This window comes from Rhea americana, unplaced genomic scaffold (assembly GCF_003343005.1).
Source record: "Rhea americana isolate MKP2758 unplaced genomic scaffold, rheAme1 scaffold_201, whole genome shotgun sequence".
Taxonomy (NCBI): Eukaryota; Metazoa; Chordata; class Aves; order Rheiformes; family Rheidae; genus Rhea; species Rhea americana.
Window position 1 is genome coordinate 1,190,225 of NW_028186162.1, and position 14,053 is coordinate 1,204,277.

The 14,053-nt window shown below is 49.8% G+C and overlaps 2 protein-coding genes across 2 annotated transcripts in view; both read left to right on the top strand.

The window, feature by feature from the left end:
- Positions 1-222: 222 nt before the first annotated feature.
- Positions 223-6,807, top strand: LOC146596408 (cytochrome P450 1A4-like). Its single transcript, XM_085303983.1, has 7 exons — positions 223-299; positions 1,813-2,686; positions 3,307-3,433; positions 3,913-4,002; positions 4,091-4,214; positions 4,832-4,918; positions 5,915-6,807. The coding sequence occupies exons 2-7, from the start codon at positions 1,853-1,855 to the stop codon at positions 6,219-6,221; spliced, it is 1,569 nt and encodes a 522-aa protein (XP_085160109.1). The 5' UTR covers positions 223-299; positions 1,813-1,852; the 3' UTR covers positions 6,222-6,807.
- Positions 6,808-7,570: 763 nt separating this feature from the next.
- Positions 7,571-14,053, top strand: part of EDC3 (enhancer of mRNA decapping 3) — a 29,041-nt gene continuing 22,558 nt past the window's right edge. The window contains exons 1-3 of the mRNA XM_085303984.1: positions 7,571-7,611; positions 10,094-10,275; positions 11,861-12,174. Of these exons, the coding sequence (XP_085160110.1) occupies positions 10,112-10,275; positions 11,861-12,174 (478 nt within the window). The 5' untranslated portion in view covers positions 7,571-7,611; positions 10,094-10,111. The remainder of the gene's footprint in view (positions 7,612-10,093; positions 10,276-11,860; positions 12,175-14,053) is intronic.

Below are 14,053 nucleotides of genomic sequence, written 5' to 3' on the forward strand. Positions count from 1 at the left end.
GAGCCTCCCGCGGGGCTGCGCGGAGCCTGTCCCCCCCCCGCCCACCCGCGGCCCCGTGGGGTCCGACCCCCGCCGCCCCCGAGGTGCCGGGGCGGGGGGCTGCGGCTTAGCGATTCGGGAGCTCGGCCGCCCGTCGGCTTTGATTAGGCTTCGGACACGTGACGGGAGGCGCCTGGGCCAATCAGGGCGGGCGGCGATGCATATAAAGCAGGCGCGGCGGGACGGCGGGTACCTGCGGCAGGATCGGGCCCCGCGCTCGCCGAGCCGCGGCAGGGACAGCGGCGCTGCACGCCCCGGAGGTGAGTCCGGCCCCGGTCCCCCCGCCTGGAGCCTGGGGAGGCTCTTCCCCGACAGCTTTCCCAGGGGACCCCCCCAAAAAAGCTGGAAATCTGGGGGCTGCTCTTTTTTTTTTTTTTTTTTTTTTTTGGGGGGGGTGGCCCCATAGTTTGCCAGGCTGCTCATAGCATCCTTCCCCGAGCCTCTGGGTGGGTGGTTTCGGGAAGAGCCAGGGGTGCCTGGGTTATGCTGGGTGATGCTTGTCCCAAGACCCTGCGCRCAGGGCTCGCTGCCCCGGGCAGCTGCACTCTGCAGGGATGGGCTGGAACGGGGGTCCCGGCTCCGGGCCGGGTTGCGCCATCGGGCTGGCTCTCCCTGCTCCGGCAGGGCTGAGGTGGCTCTTTCCCAGCTGAAGCAGGGACCCCAGTAGCCCCACAGGGCTCCTTGCCACGAAAGGACCTGTTGTGCTTGAAGCCAAGGTGGCCCCTTGGCACCTGGGTGCCCCGAGCCCCRGAGGGGAGCAGCAGGGAAGGTGGGATGTCAAACCCAGCCTTTTTTCACCAGTGGCTTGGGGTTTACCTGAGCGATTTCTGGCAGAGCYGGGAGCAAGGTGCCCCCTGTTTGTTAACTCCAATGGGCAATGTGGGGTCCTGCACCTCCCTCCCTCCCTCCCCAGAGGCACCTCAGAGCTGGTTAGACAACCCTGAACTGAGCCCGCTGCCTCTGGGACGTGCATTGGGAAAAAAGGTCTTTGCATTTTCCAGCCCTTTCAGTTATAAGTGATGGAGCATTAGAGACCAGCACTAGCTAGTTTTCTTGGTCAACGATCTTTAGTAAGAGCTGTGATAATCTAAACAACCCCCTGCTTGTTTTGTTCAGTTTGCAGGTGAGTGATGGTTCAGTGCAAGCAACCAGATGACTCAAATCAGGACAGTTCAAYTCTTCTATAGAGAAATGCTCTTGAAAAGACTTTGCAGGAGGAAAGAGAATTTCCGTACTTAAAAGAGCATGTTTCTTATCCCGGCATGCAGGAAAAAAAAGCCGTATGACTTACTCCTTTTACTCCTGGCTAGTTAAGCTCTGCTTTTAACTGCAATTGGTTTTCTAGAAACAGATATGTCTAGTGAGACTTGTATTTATTCTTGTCTGCAAGTGCAAGCTCCACTATTGCATTCAGGAAGATGCTTAAATCTAGGGGAGCAATTAGTAAAGAGTGACAAGAGATTATCACTTCATCCCCTAATGACTTTTTGGTGAGGACAAATGTGCAGTTGCTTTGATTTGGACACAGGTATGATATAGGAGAATATTTCTCAGTACTGAAGAATGCCAGGGTGCTAAAGTACAGAAAAGCAAAGCAGAAACTACAGATTGCCTCCTGAGTCCTGGTCTCTGGGTGGAGTGTTTGGATCAAAAGTTACACCTTGGTTTGTTGCCTACAGTCCTGTGCTCTCACTACTAAATACGTGTCTCAAAACTACAGGTGCCTCATGGACCTTCCCCCCTCCAAAATGTCATTTTCTTTTTTTCTTTTAGTATTAAGGTTTCTAAACTTCAGCAGCAAAGAAAGGCTGCCATGTCGCTGGTGGGAAGCCAAGGCATTCTCTCGGCCACCGAGATCCTCATTGCGGCTGCAGTCTTCTGCCTGATCTTCCTGCTCATCCAGTCCTTCAGGCAGCAGGTCCCCAAGGGGCTGAAGAGACCCCCAGGACCAAGAGGCTACCCCATCCTTGGCAGTGTGCTGGAGCTGWGGAAGAACCCACATCTGGCCCTGACCAAGCTGAGCCAGAAGTACGGGGAYGTGATGGAGATCAGGATCGGCACYCGGCCCGTGTTGGTGGTCAGCGGGCTTGACACCATCAAGCAAGCCCTGGTGAAGCAAGGAGAAGACTTCATGGGGCGCCCTGATCTCCACAGCTTCCAATACATTTCAAATGGCCAGAGCCTGACCTTCAGCCCCGAGTCAGGAGTGTTGTGGAAAGCTCGCAGAAAGCTGGCCCAGAATGCCCTGAAGACCTTCTCCATTGCCCCCAGCCCAACCTCCTCTTCCACCTGCCTCCTGGAGGAGCACGTCTCCAAGGAGGCCAACTACCTGGTCACCAAGTTCCTGCAGGTGATGGAAGAGGAGAAGAGCTTTGACCCGTACCGGTACCTGGTGGTCTCTGTGGCCAACGTCATCTGTGCCATGTGCTTTGGCAAACGTTATGACCACAATGACCAAGAGCTGCTCAGCATTGTGAATCTCGGCAATGAATTTGGAGAGGTGGCTGCTTCTGGCAACCCTGCTGACTTCATCCCTGTGCTCCAGTATCTTCCCAGCCGCACCATGGAAGTCTTTAAGGACCTCAACAGGCGATTCAACTCCTTCGTGCAGAGAATCGTCCAGGAGCATTACACTAGTTTTGACAGGGTAAGAATCTGGAGATTGCTCTGGGCAACCTTTTGCCCAGGGGCTTGCTTGATGCCCCTCATTCTGTTACTGCCTTTGTCTTCCAGAGTTTGGTTCCTTAGGAGCACTGAAACGAATCAGAGAAGTGAAGCTTTTACTTCACTTTCTGGCTAACAAAATAGTTTCTCCGGAAGAGGCTCAAAAAAATCAAATTCAGTGCTGCTGTTTGCTGGAAGCGGCAAACTGCTTGGAGATACTGATTTTGCTGAAGCTGGCCCTGCTTTCTCTAACTATTTTCAAAATAGCTCGTTATGGATAAGATTGGCTCTTAGTCACGCAGGGTAACTCAGCCTTGCTGCTCCTTGCTTACCTGGCAGGCCAGACAGCCGCCGTCTCTGACGCTGCCCCGTCTGCCTCTGCGGGCAGAGGTGTCTGCAAGCGTCACAGCTGCTGTCTGTCTGCTTGGCCTGGTTGGGGGGAAGAAGATATTCCCTTGCCCACCCKTCTCATAGGGAAAGCTCACTGGAGCTCGTGGGTCTGTAGCTAATCACCATCAGGAGTCCTACATTGGCTGGGAGAAGAGGTTTTCCTCCAGCCGTTGATCTCTCTGGTCTAGCTGACTGCTCTGGCTGTTCCCCCAGGAGCATGTCCGGGACATCACGGACTCGCTGATCGAGCATTGCCGGGAGACCAAGAAAGAGGAGAACACAAGCGTCCCGCTCTCCAACGAGAAGATCATCAGCATTGTCAACGACCTCTTTGGGGCGGGTGAGAGTGTGTCTGCTGTTAAAGGCCTGCTGCTGTCCCTGTCCTGGCTACGCTCCCGACGTGGCAGCTGAAGAGCTGTAATCCACTGCTGGAGGCAGCTGAGCACTTCCAGGGCCTTCAGCAGCCCTATAGACAGGGAGGCCATGAAAGTCCTGAGACAAGCTTTTGAGAGAGCTGCTGTTTAGCCCTGGCAGTTGAACTTAAGGGTCACAGCAGAGGGGGGGAGAGCGGAGCCAAAGCCATCCAGATGCATCTTTTACGGTGCTTGGTATCTGGGACTGAACCTGGGCTCACAAAGGCTCTTCTGACAGGTGACCAGAGCAGATGGCTTTCCGGAGATAGCTGATGGGGGGGGASAGCTCCAAGGCAAATATTAGCTGTGTGTCATTGGCCAAAAGATCTAGAGTGATGGGATGTGCAAATATCCTCTGGCCTGCCTTCTCTAGGTAACTAAATGCATTTCTTCCACGTCTATGCAGGCTTTGACACTGTTACAACTGCCCTTTCCTGGAGTCTCATGTATCTTGCCTTGTACCCCAACATCCAGAAGAAGATCCAGGAAGAACTAGGTGAGTTCATGAGTCCGTTTTCTCCAGGGCTGAAATGTCTCTGCCAAAGGCTGATTCCAACCAGCTTCTTCCTCTYGACCACCCGCAGATCAGACCGTTGGCCGGCAGAGGAGACCGCGGCTGTCCGACCGAGGCACGCTGCCGTACACAGAGGCCTTTATCCTGGAGATGTTCAGGCACTCCTCCTTCCTGCCCTTCACTATCCCGCACTGGTAAGCACGCTAACAACTGACACSTTACTAGTTTTTTGGAGCTGTTTTCTGGGAGGTGCTGTTTATGCTGATAACAATTTGGGAATTAATCCCCGTTACCATCGTAGGCTACCTCCGCACAGGCTGTGGGGATATATTCTGATGCAGATCCTAAATTCCTTGGGTTAAACCTCCTTACGGCTTTGCTGACAGCCGCCGTTAGTGCAGCTACGGAGCTGGCTTGGTGCACGTGGCTGCTCTCGCTGCCCAAATCTGAGCAGCTGCTCTGCTTGTTGCTCTCCTGGGGCCGGAGCCGTTAGTCTGGGGACAGCTCCACTTCAGACCCTTTGCTTGCAGTAGGACAGTCGGTTAAGACTATTTCCACCTGCCCTGGGAGAAACCACGTCACGATTCATTCAGCTTCCCACACCTGGAATCCTTCTGGTTGAGGAAAAGCATTAACCGAGAACACTTATAATCTCCCAGTTCAAATACAGGCAGGGTATTTCCTCGCAAGTCCTTGGAAATAACAACAGGGTATCGGAAACGAAACACCTCTAGAACTTGCCTGCCTTTGCTTTACCCTAAAACTGCAGGTCTCCTCTTAACCTCTCCTCCTGCACCCCGATTTCTTTCAGTACAACAAGGGACACTGTGTTGAATGGCTACTACATCCCGAAGGACCGCTGCGTATTTATCAACCAGTGGCAAGTGAATCACGACGAGTGAGTATACCGAATCGCCCGCCGCTGTTGGTCTGCTTGGCACGGAGGTCASTCGGATTGGTCCTTCACAGCAACACGCCTAAAGCTGAACAGGTCGTGAGAGCGGGGGTGAACAGCCGCAGACCAAAAGCCGTGTGCGTCTGGGGCACAACCCAGGGTCAGATCTCCCGCGCGTGCAGCCGCTCGGGACTGCGCGGGCCGCCTCGGCAGCTGGGGCGTACCGACTTTTTTTGCACAGCAGCTTGGAGGTGTCCTCAGTGCGTTGGACTGACCACGTGTGCGTGGTGGCTGTTTCTGAAGGGTTGGCAGCTTTGGCTGCTGAATAATCAGGAATCGGTAGATCTTCCTGCCAAGCTGCACTTGTGATCTGGGCTGACAGCTCTGAAYGTGTCCAACAGGAACTGTCTCGTTCCCTCTCTCAGGCAGAAAAATGCCCTGTCAGAAGGGACTGCTGACATGACCAKCACTAATAGGGTCAGTTCTCTCCTTGCATTAAGGATTCAATAGACTTGCGTCGTTATTTCTGATAATCGGCTTTTGTGAACGAAAGGGGCTCTGGAGCCCAGAGGCCTGTCCCACCTGTCCGCCGCACTGCAGCRGAGACCCTCTTGGAGGGAGCAAGTTGACTAAAGGTTGATAAAGGAGGTTATTCCCCCCATCAGTTATTTTAGAAGCTCAGGACTCAGCACCTCTGTAGCTGAGTAGCCCGCTTGCACGGAGGTATCACTTCTGCTCCTGCATGTGCCAGCACGCGTTGCCACCGACTGCAACTGGACAGGTCGGGAAGTTTCGCTAGAAAGGTTCAAGGYGATGAACGGCCAGGTCTGAATCCGTCCTTTTGAGATTTCTCTGGCCTCCTTTCTGGATGGTGAAATGAGGAAACGTTGCAGCACTCTTCTTCGCAAGGAGAAAAGTTCTGCTCTTCTCCTGCTCTCTGCTGTCCCAGCTGCAGAGGGGGGAAAGGGCTTTCTCAGGTGTCTCTCTTTTCTGTTCCAGGAAGCTTTGGAAGAATCCCTCAACCTTCAACCCGGAGCGGTTCCTCAGCGCTGACAGGTCTAAAATAGACAGGACCGAGAGCGACAAAGTGATGACTTTTGGCTTGGGGAAGAGGCGATGCATCGGGGAGTCCATCGGCCGCTGGGAGGTCTTCCTCTTCCTGGCCACCTTGCTTCAGGAGCTGGAGTTCAGCCTCCGCGCCGGGGAGGAGGTGGACATCACCCCCCAGTACGGCCTGACAATGAAGTACAAGAAGTCCAAGTGCTTCCAGATTAGGAAGCGCTTCCCGGTGAAGAGCTCTCCGTGAGCTGCGGCGCCCGGGCAGGAAGCAGCACTTTGGGAAATAAAGCCGGCTTTTTGAGCCAGACACTGAGACTGCTTCAGCTACCGCTCTCTGGAAGGAGCCCGTCGCTGGCCGCCCCGCCGGCGGCTCGCTCACCGCACGCGAACGCGCCCGGGGCCGCACAAAGGCGGCGGCGTTGGGGCCCGGGCGCCCCGGGGAGCCGGCTCCAGCGCCGCGGCCCGTGGGGGCTCCGGCTCTCCGCGCCGCCCTGCCCTGCCGGGGGCTCCCGGGGGGCGAAGGCTTCTGCCCCAACCCGCCACGCCGAACGGCGGCCGGGCCRTTCACAAATCCGAGATGTCGTTAGCTCAGCTCCTAACAACTCGAAAGAATGAGGAAAAGGGGATAGGAACCGGTAAGGGGGGCAGTAAAACACTTGTTGCTTTTGGACTATGCACTGCTGCTACTTCAATGATTTTTATTTTAGCACACAAGTAACAGATGTATATATTCAGACTAATACTTTTTTTTTCCCCCCTGCAATCTGTACGGGGTGTGTTTCTATGCCAAAATGTTCCTGCACCGCACAGTATTTCTAACCCAATAAAAGCTAACGAGCAATTTGTTGCTTGGTTCTTGCCGGTGTTATTCTCCCGGGAAAAGATCAAATGAAAAAGAAGTTCACATCTCTTGTCTTTTCCATTCTCAAAAGTCTTAGATAGTTCATTTCCCCCTCCCCCCCCCATTTTGGGAATCACCTGGCTGTTTCCCAGCGGGGTTTGGCAGCCGGGGGGCTGCGGGGCCGGATCCTCCCCCTGCGTACGGGCAGGACAGCCGTGCCAAACCTCGGCTGGCCGTCGCGGGAGCGGGMCGCTTCTGCCGAGCGCCTGCCCTGCTTCGGGATCTCCCTAAAAAACCGGGAGTAGCCCCAGCGCGAGGGCCTTCTCCCTCTGGGGAAAAACTGAAGCAGGTAGCTTAAAAATTGCCTCTTGGTTTCCGCGGTTTTGGTACAACCCGATGTGAAGGGAGCTGAAGGGCGGGCAGGAGCCTGGTGCTTTGGGGTSGCTCCAGCACCTCCATCGGGTGATGGAGGGGCGAGCGCGGCGCACGGCTGCCGCCCGCACGGCGCCGCGGCGGTCCCCGGTGCTCGGCGCTGCACATGGGGCGGGGCGGGGCGGGGCGGGGGGGCTCCCCCCCCCCCGCCAGCGCCGCGCATGCGCGCATCGCGCAGCCCCGCGCGTCCCCCCGCTAAGGCGAGGGCGCGCTGCGATACTGCGCATGCGCCGTGCCTGCGCTCCGCCGCGCCTCTCTATGGTCGCCCGTCGGCGGCCGGAGCGACGCTCGGGCCAGGAAGTGACGGCAAGCGCCGAGGCGGAAGGGCGGTGGGTGAGGCGGGGAGCGAGCGACGGCGGCGCAGGTGAGGCGATGGCGGCGGCCCCCTCCCGCCCCGGGCAGGGCTGGCAGGGCCGGGAGCGCGGGCCGGGCCTCCCCGGGGCCCTCGGAGCGAGGCTGGGCGCTGCCGTGCGGCCTGCCGGCGGGAGGGGGGGGCGAGGCCGCGGGCTCGGCGGCCTTCGCTGCCTGGCGCCCGGGCCTCGGCAGGCCTCCGCCGCCGCGGCGGGAGGCGCTCGCACGGCAGCGCTTCCCGCGGCCTCGGGGCTCGGCGGCCTCCCCGCTCCTGAAGCAGCTCGGCTTGGCTTGCGGTTGCACTGGCTCTTTGTACGCTCGGTTGCTTTCGACCTCTGTTTACTTCTTGCAGTGTGCCACACGCGGGTTGGAGCAGACGCGTGGCTGCTGATTTCCCTTCAGAACTTGCAAGAATGGCAGAGATGTTTCTAATTTACGTTTGAACTTAGTGTGTGAGGGAATATATAATATCACTGACAACTGTAGTGGCAAAACTCCGTGTAATTTTGCCAGGAAGTCTGGGTGTACCTAAACAGCTGTTTACATCTGTCAGTGTGCCAGTGTGTAAATCATTCTCTACTTGCATAGTTCATTCACTGTTCTAAATGGTTTGCAGATAAAGTAGCTACAGAGAGAGAGCCTTTGAGATTAGAAGTTTCACGGGTTTGTTTTATGTTTGCATYCAAACATACCCTATTGCTGAAAAGTGACTATCTCATGGCGGGGAGGGGGAACTATCCCTTTAAAGTAAAGTGCACACATATGTCAGACTTTCCAAATGAGAGATGAAAATCAGGAAAGAGAATGAAATACTTGTTTTAACACAGGTACTCTAAAATATATCTTTTTTTTCTTTAATCCATCATCAACTTGGAATCCAGTTGTTATTGTGGTCAATATAAAGACACAGAAACAGAAAAGAGGAGGCCATTGCTAAAGAGTTTGTGATTTTAATGACCAAATATAGTGTTTGTTTCTCTTGCAAGCGACCCCTGGTTTTAATCTTCCAAAAAAGGGGGAAGGGAGAGGGGAAATGAGTCTGTCCTAGTAGCGTCTAGGTATGGTTGCTGTTTCCATTCTCTTTTGCATCTTTTCCCAAGAAGCTCAGGACGCAAAGGGCTTCCAGAGAATTAAAATGACTTCCACAGAAGTGCGTGTGTGTATTGCGCTTATCTTGAGCTTCGTATTCTGTTGCCTCTTCTATGTATTTATTTGTTTCTCCAAYTTATGTTCCTGTTGATGACTTTCAGCTTGTAGCCTGGCTGTTCTGAGAAAAGCAACATGTTATTTCTGGATTATCTCCTCTCTTTCCGTTCCTTACARCGTGTCCCACAGAATGGGCAAGTATCATCAGTGCAAGGAGATGATTAAGAAATTCATAATTGAGGCAGGGAAATGACAGTGAATGTGGTGAATGGTCTTCTATTACAGCTTTGAAGTCAAAGCTTTTTTTCTTCTGGTCGAATGTTCTTGTTGATTATAGAATAAAAGGCACATAGATGTATGCATATATATAAAACAGATGCATACAGTAGTCATTTTCCTCTATGAGTTTTTCAGATCTTTCATGCTACTCTGATGCTAGTGAGCCTGTCACTTTTCTGTGTTCCTTGTCTAGAGAAAGTAATACCAGATCAAAAGATGTGCCTAGCTGCTTCAAAATATGTTGTTTGAAATACAGTTTCAGCCAGGCATCAAAACTGCAAGGGATTTGTAAGACTGAGCATGTTACTGCACTAATGGTTTGTGTTTTTCTTTCTTTTTTTTTCTTTTYCCCTGTATATTTGCTAAACTAAATGCAATTGCTGGAAAGCAGTGCAATTTATTTGTTTATCAGTTATTTAATTGTAGCAGTAGTACTAATAGTCCTGGGTCTAGAGGTAGTGGAGACTTCTGTCAGAGACTCTAGAGGTTTCCCTTTGTATCTGTCCTCTTAAAGRTGTAGGTTTTGAGCTGCACTTACAGATGTCAGTGTTATCACTCCCAAGTTTTCACGAACGCGATTCTCCCCTAGCATTTATAGGCCAAAACTTTAAAATGGAAGGGGAAGAGAAATTAACTGTTCAAAGGTGCTAGGAGAAAGTATGCAGACAGAGCTAAATACTYGATCTGATATTTAAGCAAATAATATTGCTGTTAGAAAGTTTTAGTCTTGAAATCAGTTACAAGATTATTTCCTCCGTTTTTGGAAAAATACAGCATTATAGGAAATCGGCCTGAGTGTTACAAGCATTAGCTATCATTTGTGTTACGGCAGAGCTATGGTCGTTACAAACAAATGTATAGGCAAAGTGCTGTCCAGGGATTTACACATTTGCTGTGATTGTTGGTGGCTGTATAGATGTTATTTCCATCTCACAAAGAAGAGAGAAGCTGAMCGAGCTGGAGCCTGGGTGGGAGCCAGCATTTGGGGCCGGGGGGACGCGGTTGATGCTGATTCAGGTTGTCAGTTTCTGCATCTTTTACAGCCAGGCCTGTGTCTCTTTACTTTACAGCAATTGTGTGCCAGAAACATGGCTACAGACTGGCTTGGAAGCATTGTGTCAATTAACTGTGGAGAAAGCTTGGGAGTCTAYCAGGGACGAGTGTCTGCTGTGGATCAGGTCAGCCAGACCATTTCCCTGACACGGCCTTTCCATAATGGGGTCAAGTGCCTCGTGCCAGAAGTCACCTTCAGGTTAGTGTTTTTCTTCCATATTTTCCAGACAAGGCCTATTTCCTTTATTTTATTTTTTTATTTTCCTCCCCTTCTCCTAGAACTGGGCCCTTTGCCTTAAATCTTGTTACTGCTACTGAGCATCTTTGGACAAAAAGTGCCTCTAATATTTTCATGCCTTTGTGTGCAGAAGATTGTTATTTTCTGGCTCTGTGCTCACAGTGTTGGAATGGTGTAGCTCACAGCTGGAGGCTATTTGTGGCTGAAGCTATATGTATATATGTGTTGTGTCTGTGTACATGTTCTCTGTTCAGTTTTTGGATGGTTGAAGGGTATTGRCATGTTTTCTTAAAGGTTTTTTTCCTCAGCCTATGTAATATATGTCTTCAAAATATGATAGAAGAGAAGGCAGAGTGGTAGATCAATTAAGGTTATTGGCCCAAATGCAATTAAATTTAATTAAATGCAATCATTAAATCAGTATCCATCTCCTGTATCTTTTAGCACACTCTCTTCTCCATGTAGACAACATTTCTATCTACTAAAAACTGTTTCCATTGGTTGGGTGATCTTGTTGTGTAAGGCTGGTGGCTAGTGAGCAAAGAAAACTACTGGAAAAGTTTGGAACCAAGAAACTGAACTGTATTGTTGTTCTTCTGAGTTCCCTCCCACTAGCTCCTGGTAACATTGTGTTTGAAAGAAAAAATAAGTGAGAGCTATTAATCACAGGGCATTTCCCTGTTACTTGTGCAACTTGCATGTTACCGTGACTCAGAGCCTTAACTGTACTGTATTTTTGAACAAGGTTAAATACTTTATGGTATAGTTTTCAGGGTATCACTTTTTCCTTGAACTAGGGTATCACTTCCTTGAACTAGGATTTTGAAGAGAGAATGGGGGAGGAGGAAGGCTCTATTTTCTTCCAGGAAATRTGTGGAAGTATGTGGCAAGTACTTGCTACTTTTAATGCTGGTAACTTTATATTCCACTTGAACAAATGCTTATGAAGTCTAAAATGGAAGACCTTATTTTCCAATTTATTTCTTGCAATCCATGCAGATGGAGGTCTTTGTGGTTTCTTCTTTGTTTCATTTTGGCTCATAAGCAGTATTACTTTAGTTTCCTCTTCTGAGGAGATTGGAAGTGCCATCCTTGACTGAGCATGAATTGCACCAATTTAAGAATTGCTTTCTGTAGAAATGGATTACAAGAAGCAGTAGCCTGAAGGCTGAGATTAATTATGTTATCTAGAAACTGCTATATTTAAGGCAAATTTTTGCAAAGATCTGTGCAAGCTGATCACATCTGCTTCAATGATTCCTGTTTCAGCTAGGAGCAGTACCCTGAACAAAATCCAGGTCCAGTATACAAATACTTGAGTTCTTATTCTGAAGATTCAGATCAGTTGAATTTTGAATATTTTGATGTCTGTGGGATGTGTCCTGTAAGTTTATGAATTAAAATCCGTTTTTTCTCTTCTTTTGTTGATATGGGCATCAGAAAAAATACTGTAGAATATTGCATGTTTTCCTCTAGGGGTTGACTTTTATAAAAGTAGCCTGAATGCTAAATTCCAGAATGTCTGGTTCTCTTTTCCTGTTTTTAGGGCAGGTGACATTACTGAGCTAAAAATTCTGGAGATCCCAGGGCCAGGGGACAATAGACAATGTGGGGATCTGCAGCAGACGGAAATGGGCATCCCTGGTGTTGGATGCCAAGTGGGTCCCAGTCAGAATGGCACTGGAAAAGTGTTAAAGAAGCCCATCTCCAGCAGTGCCCCGCAGAATATTCCAAGGAGAACAGACATGAAGAATCAGGATGTTATCATCTCTCCACAGCAGCAGTGCTCCAAGAGCTACATGGATCGACACGTGGAAACATTGACTCAATCCAAAGGCTTCCGTCGTAGACACAATTCCTGTGAGTAAATGTGCTGTCCTGCAACTTTTCTTTTCACTTACCTGAGTTACCACTGCAATATCCAGACTTCAGCAAGAACATTTCAAACTGTTTGTTTACTTTTCTACTTGTATTGCTCTCTGAAGGTCTGGAAAAGAGAAATCAATGTTGATGATAAAGACGTCACAAGCTGTTCCTCAGAGTGGTATAAGTATAGGTCTTGCAGCTGCCTTGCACTTAGCTGAAGGTCTTTTATGATTTGATGATGGTGTAGTCTCATATGTAATTTGGTATGAATGTTTACGCAATTTCAGGAGTGTTTGCAGGACTAAGTTGTTTAAAAAAAAAGTGTGAATACTTGCAGAAAATAACCTTAGAGATGTGAAATGTTCTTACTGGCTAAGATCAAGTGAAGCAAATTGTTTGACTGCATCTGCTGTGTGTTTTATTTTTCTTAAAATGCATTCTGTTTCTCTAGGCTTTCATATGTATTACAAGAAGGTCTTCAGGGTATGCTAGACATAGAATTTATGGTCTGCATCAGTGTGATGGCAATAGAGATTAATGAGACAATTCTATCTCCTTTTCTTCTATGAGTAGATCTTAAAGTTATAGCTAGAATTCCTTGGAGGCAAATTCCCTCTACTTTTCCTTCCTTTTATTTCAAAGTGGAATACCTTTCCCAGCTAGGCAGAAATCTAGTTCCAGAGAGATTAGTCCTGTTCAACTGAATAACTGGAGAGTGGATAGCGGTGAAAATGTTAAACTCATGTACTCTCTGTGCCTCCTCTTGAACACACGTGGAGGGATAGCTAAAAACAGGCAGATCTGGTGGATGCCAGATTCCTTTCTAGCACGGTGCTTAATCACGTGCTTGGTTTTTAACAGTTTCCTTGGCTTCTCCAGGGTGTTCCAGGTGGGAGCCTGAGGTGCTGTGAGGGTGTTTTACGCTGTGCGGTCCTGGAACTAACCCAGGTAACAAGCGGAGAAGGCTGTAGCGGGTTTCTGTGATGTCGCTGTTTGCTCACAGAGGCTGGTGGTATTTAGGTGCCTCGTGGCCGCAGACTTACTGTTTTGCAGGAGTCCGGCTGCTCAGAGTAACCTTCAGAACCGTGTGGGTGAGAAGAGGTGGCATGTATGGCTTTACTCATTAGGTTCAGGGCGATTTATATTTTTTAATATGATGTTGGTTGTGTCATAAAGTTTCGGACCTTGACAGGTTTCCCATGTCAAATCTGATTTGAAATACTTAAATACTGTGAAACAAAATTATTCTCTCTGAACTTTAAAATGTTGTGAGCTGTTCTGTGCGATTTTTGTGACCACTGCAGAACTTTGAAGAAGGATGTTCACAGAAGCTCTTCTGTTTAAGACAGAAGTAAAATATTCCTATGTACTTCCAAAATGGCTTTGGATACAAACTACAAATTCATTTTCCAGTTTGCTAGTGTTGCTGAGAAATACCAGTTTTTATTTTCAGGATGTGTTAACTTTTTTGATGTGTGTAGGACAGTATTAATAAAGAAAACACCCTTCCCATTCTCCACCGTGACATCCTGGTCTGACCTCACCTTCCTCTTCTGACACTGCTGGCATAAACTTGGTTTGGGGTGAGAACACTAGAGGTGGATGTTACAGGAATTTGGGAAGTGGCAGGGGAGAAGATGAGTGTGAATGGAGRGTGGAGAGGAGCAGCAAAGACATAGAAGGAAGTGCCTGGAGGTAGAAAAAAAGAGGAAGCTCTGTGGGGTGGTGTTTGGGAGAGACACAGATGGTGTTTGAGAGCTTTTAGGCATGTTGCATTGGATGTGGCAGAGCAGAAGGGACTGGAAGCTGTGGATGGCTGCAGAGACAAATCATGTGGTGGGGCAGGAGCTGGAGTACACTAAAATTGTACCAG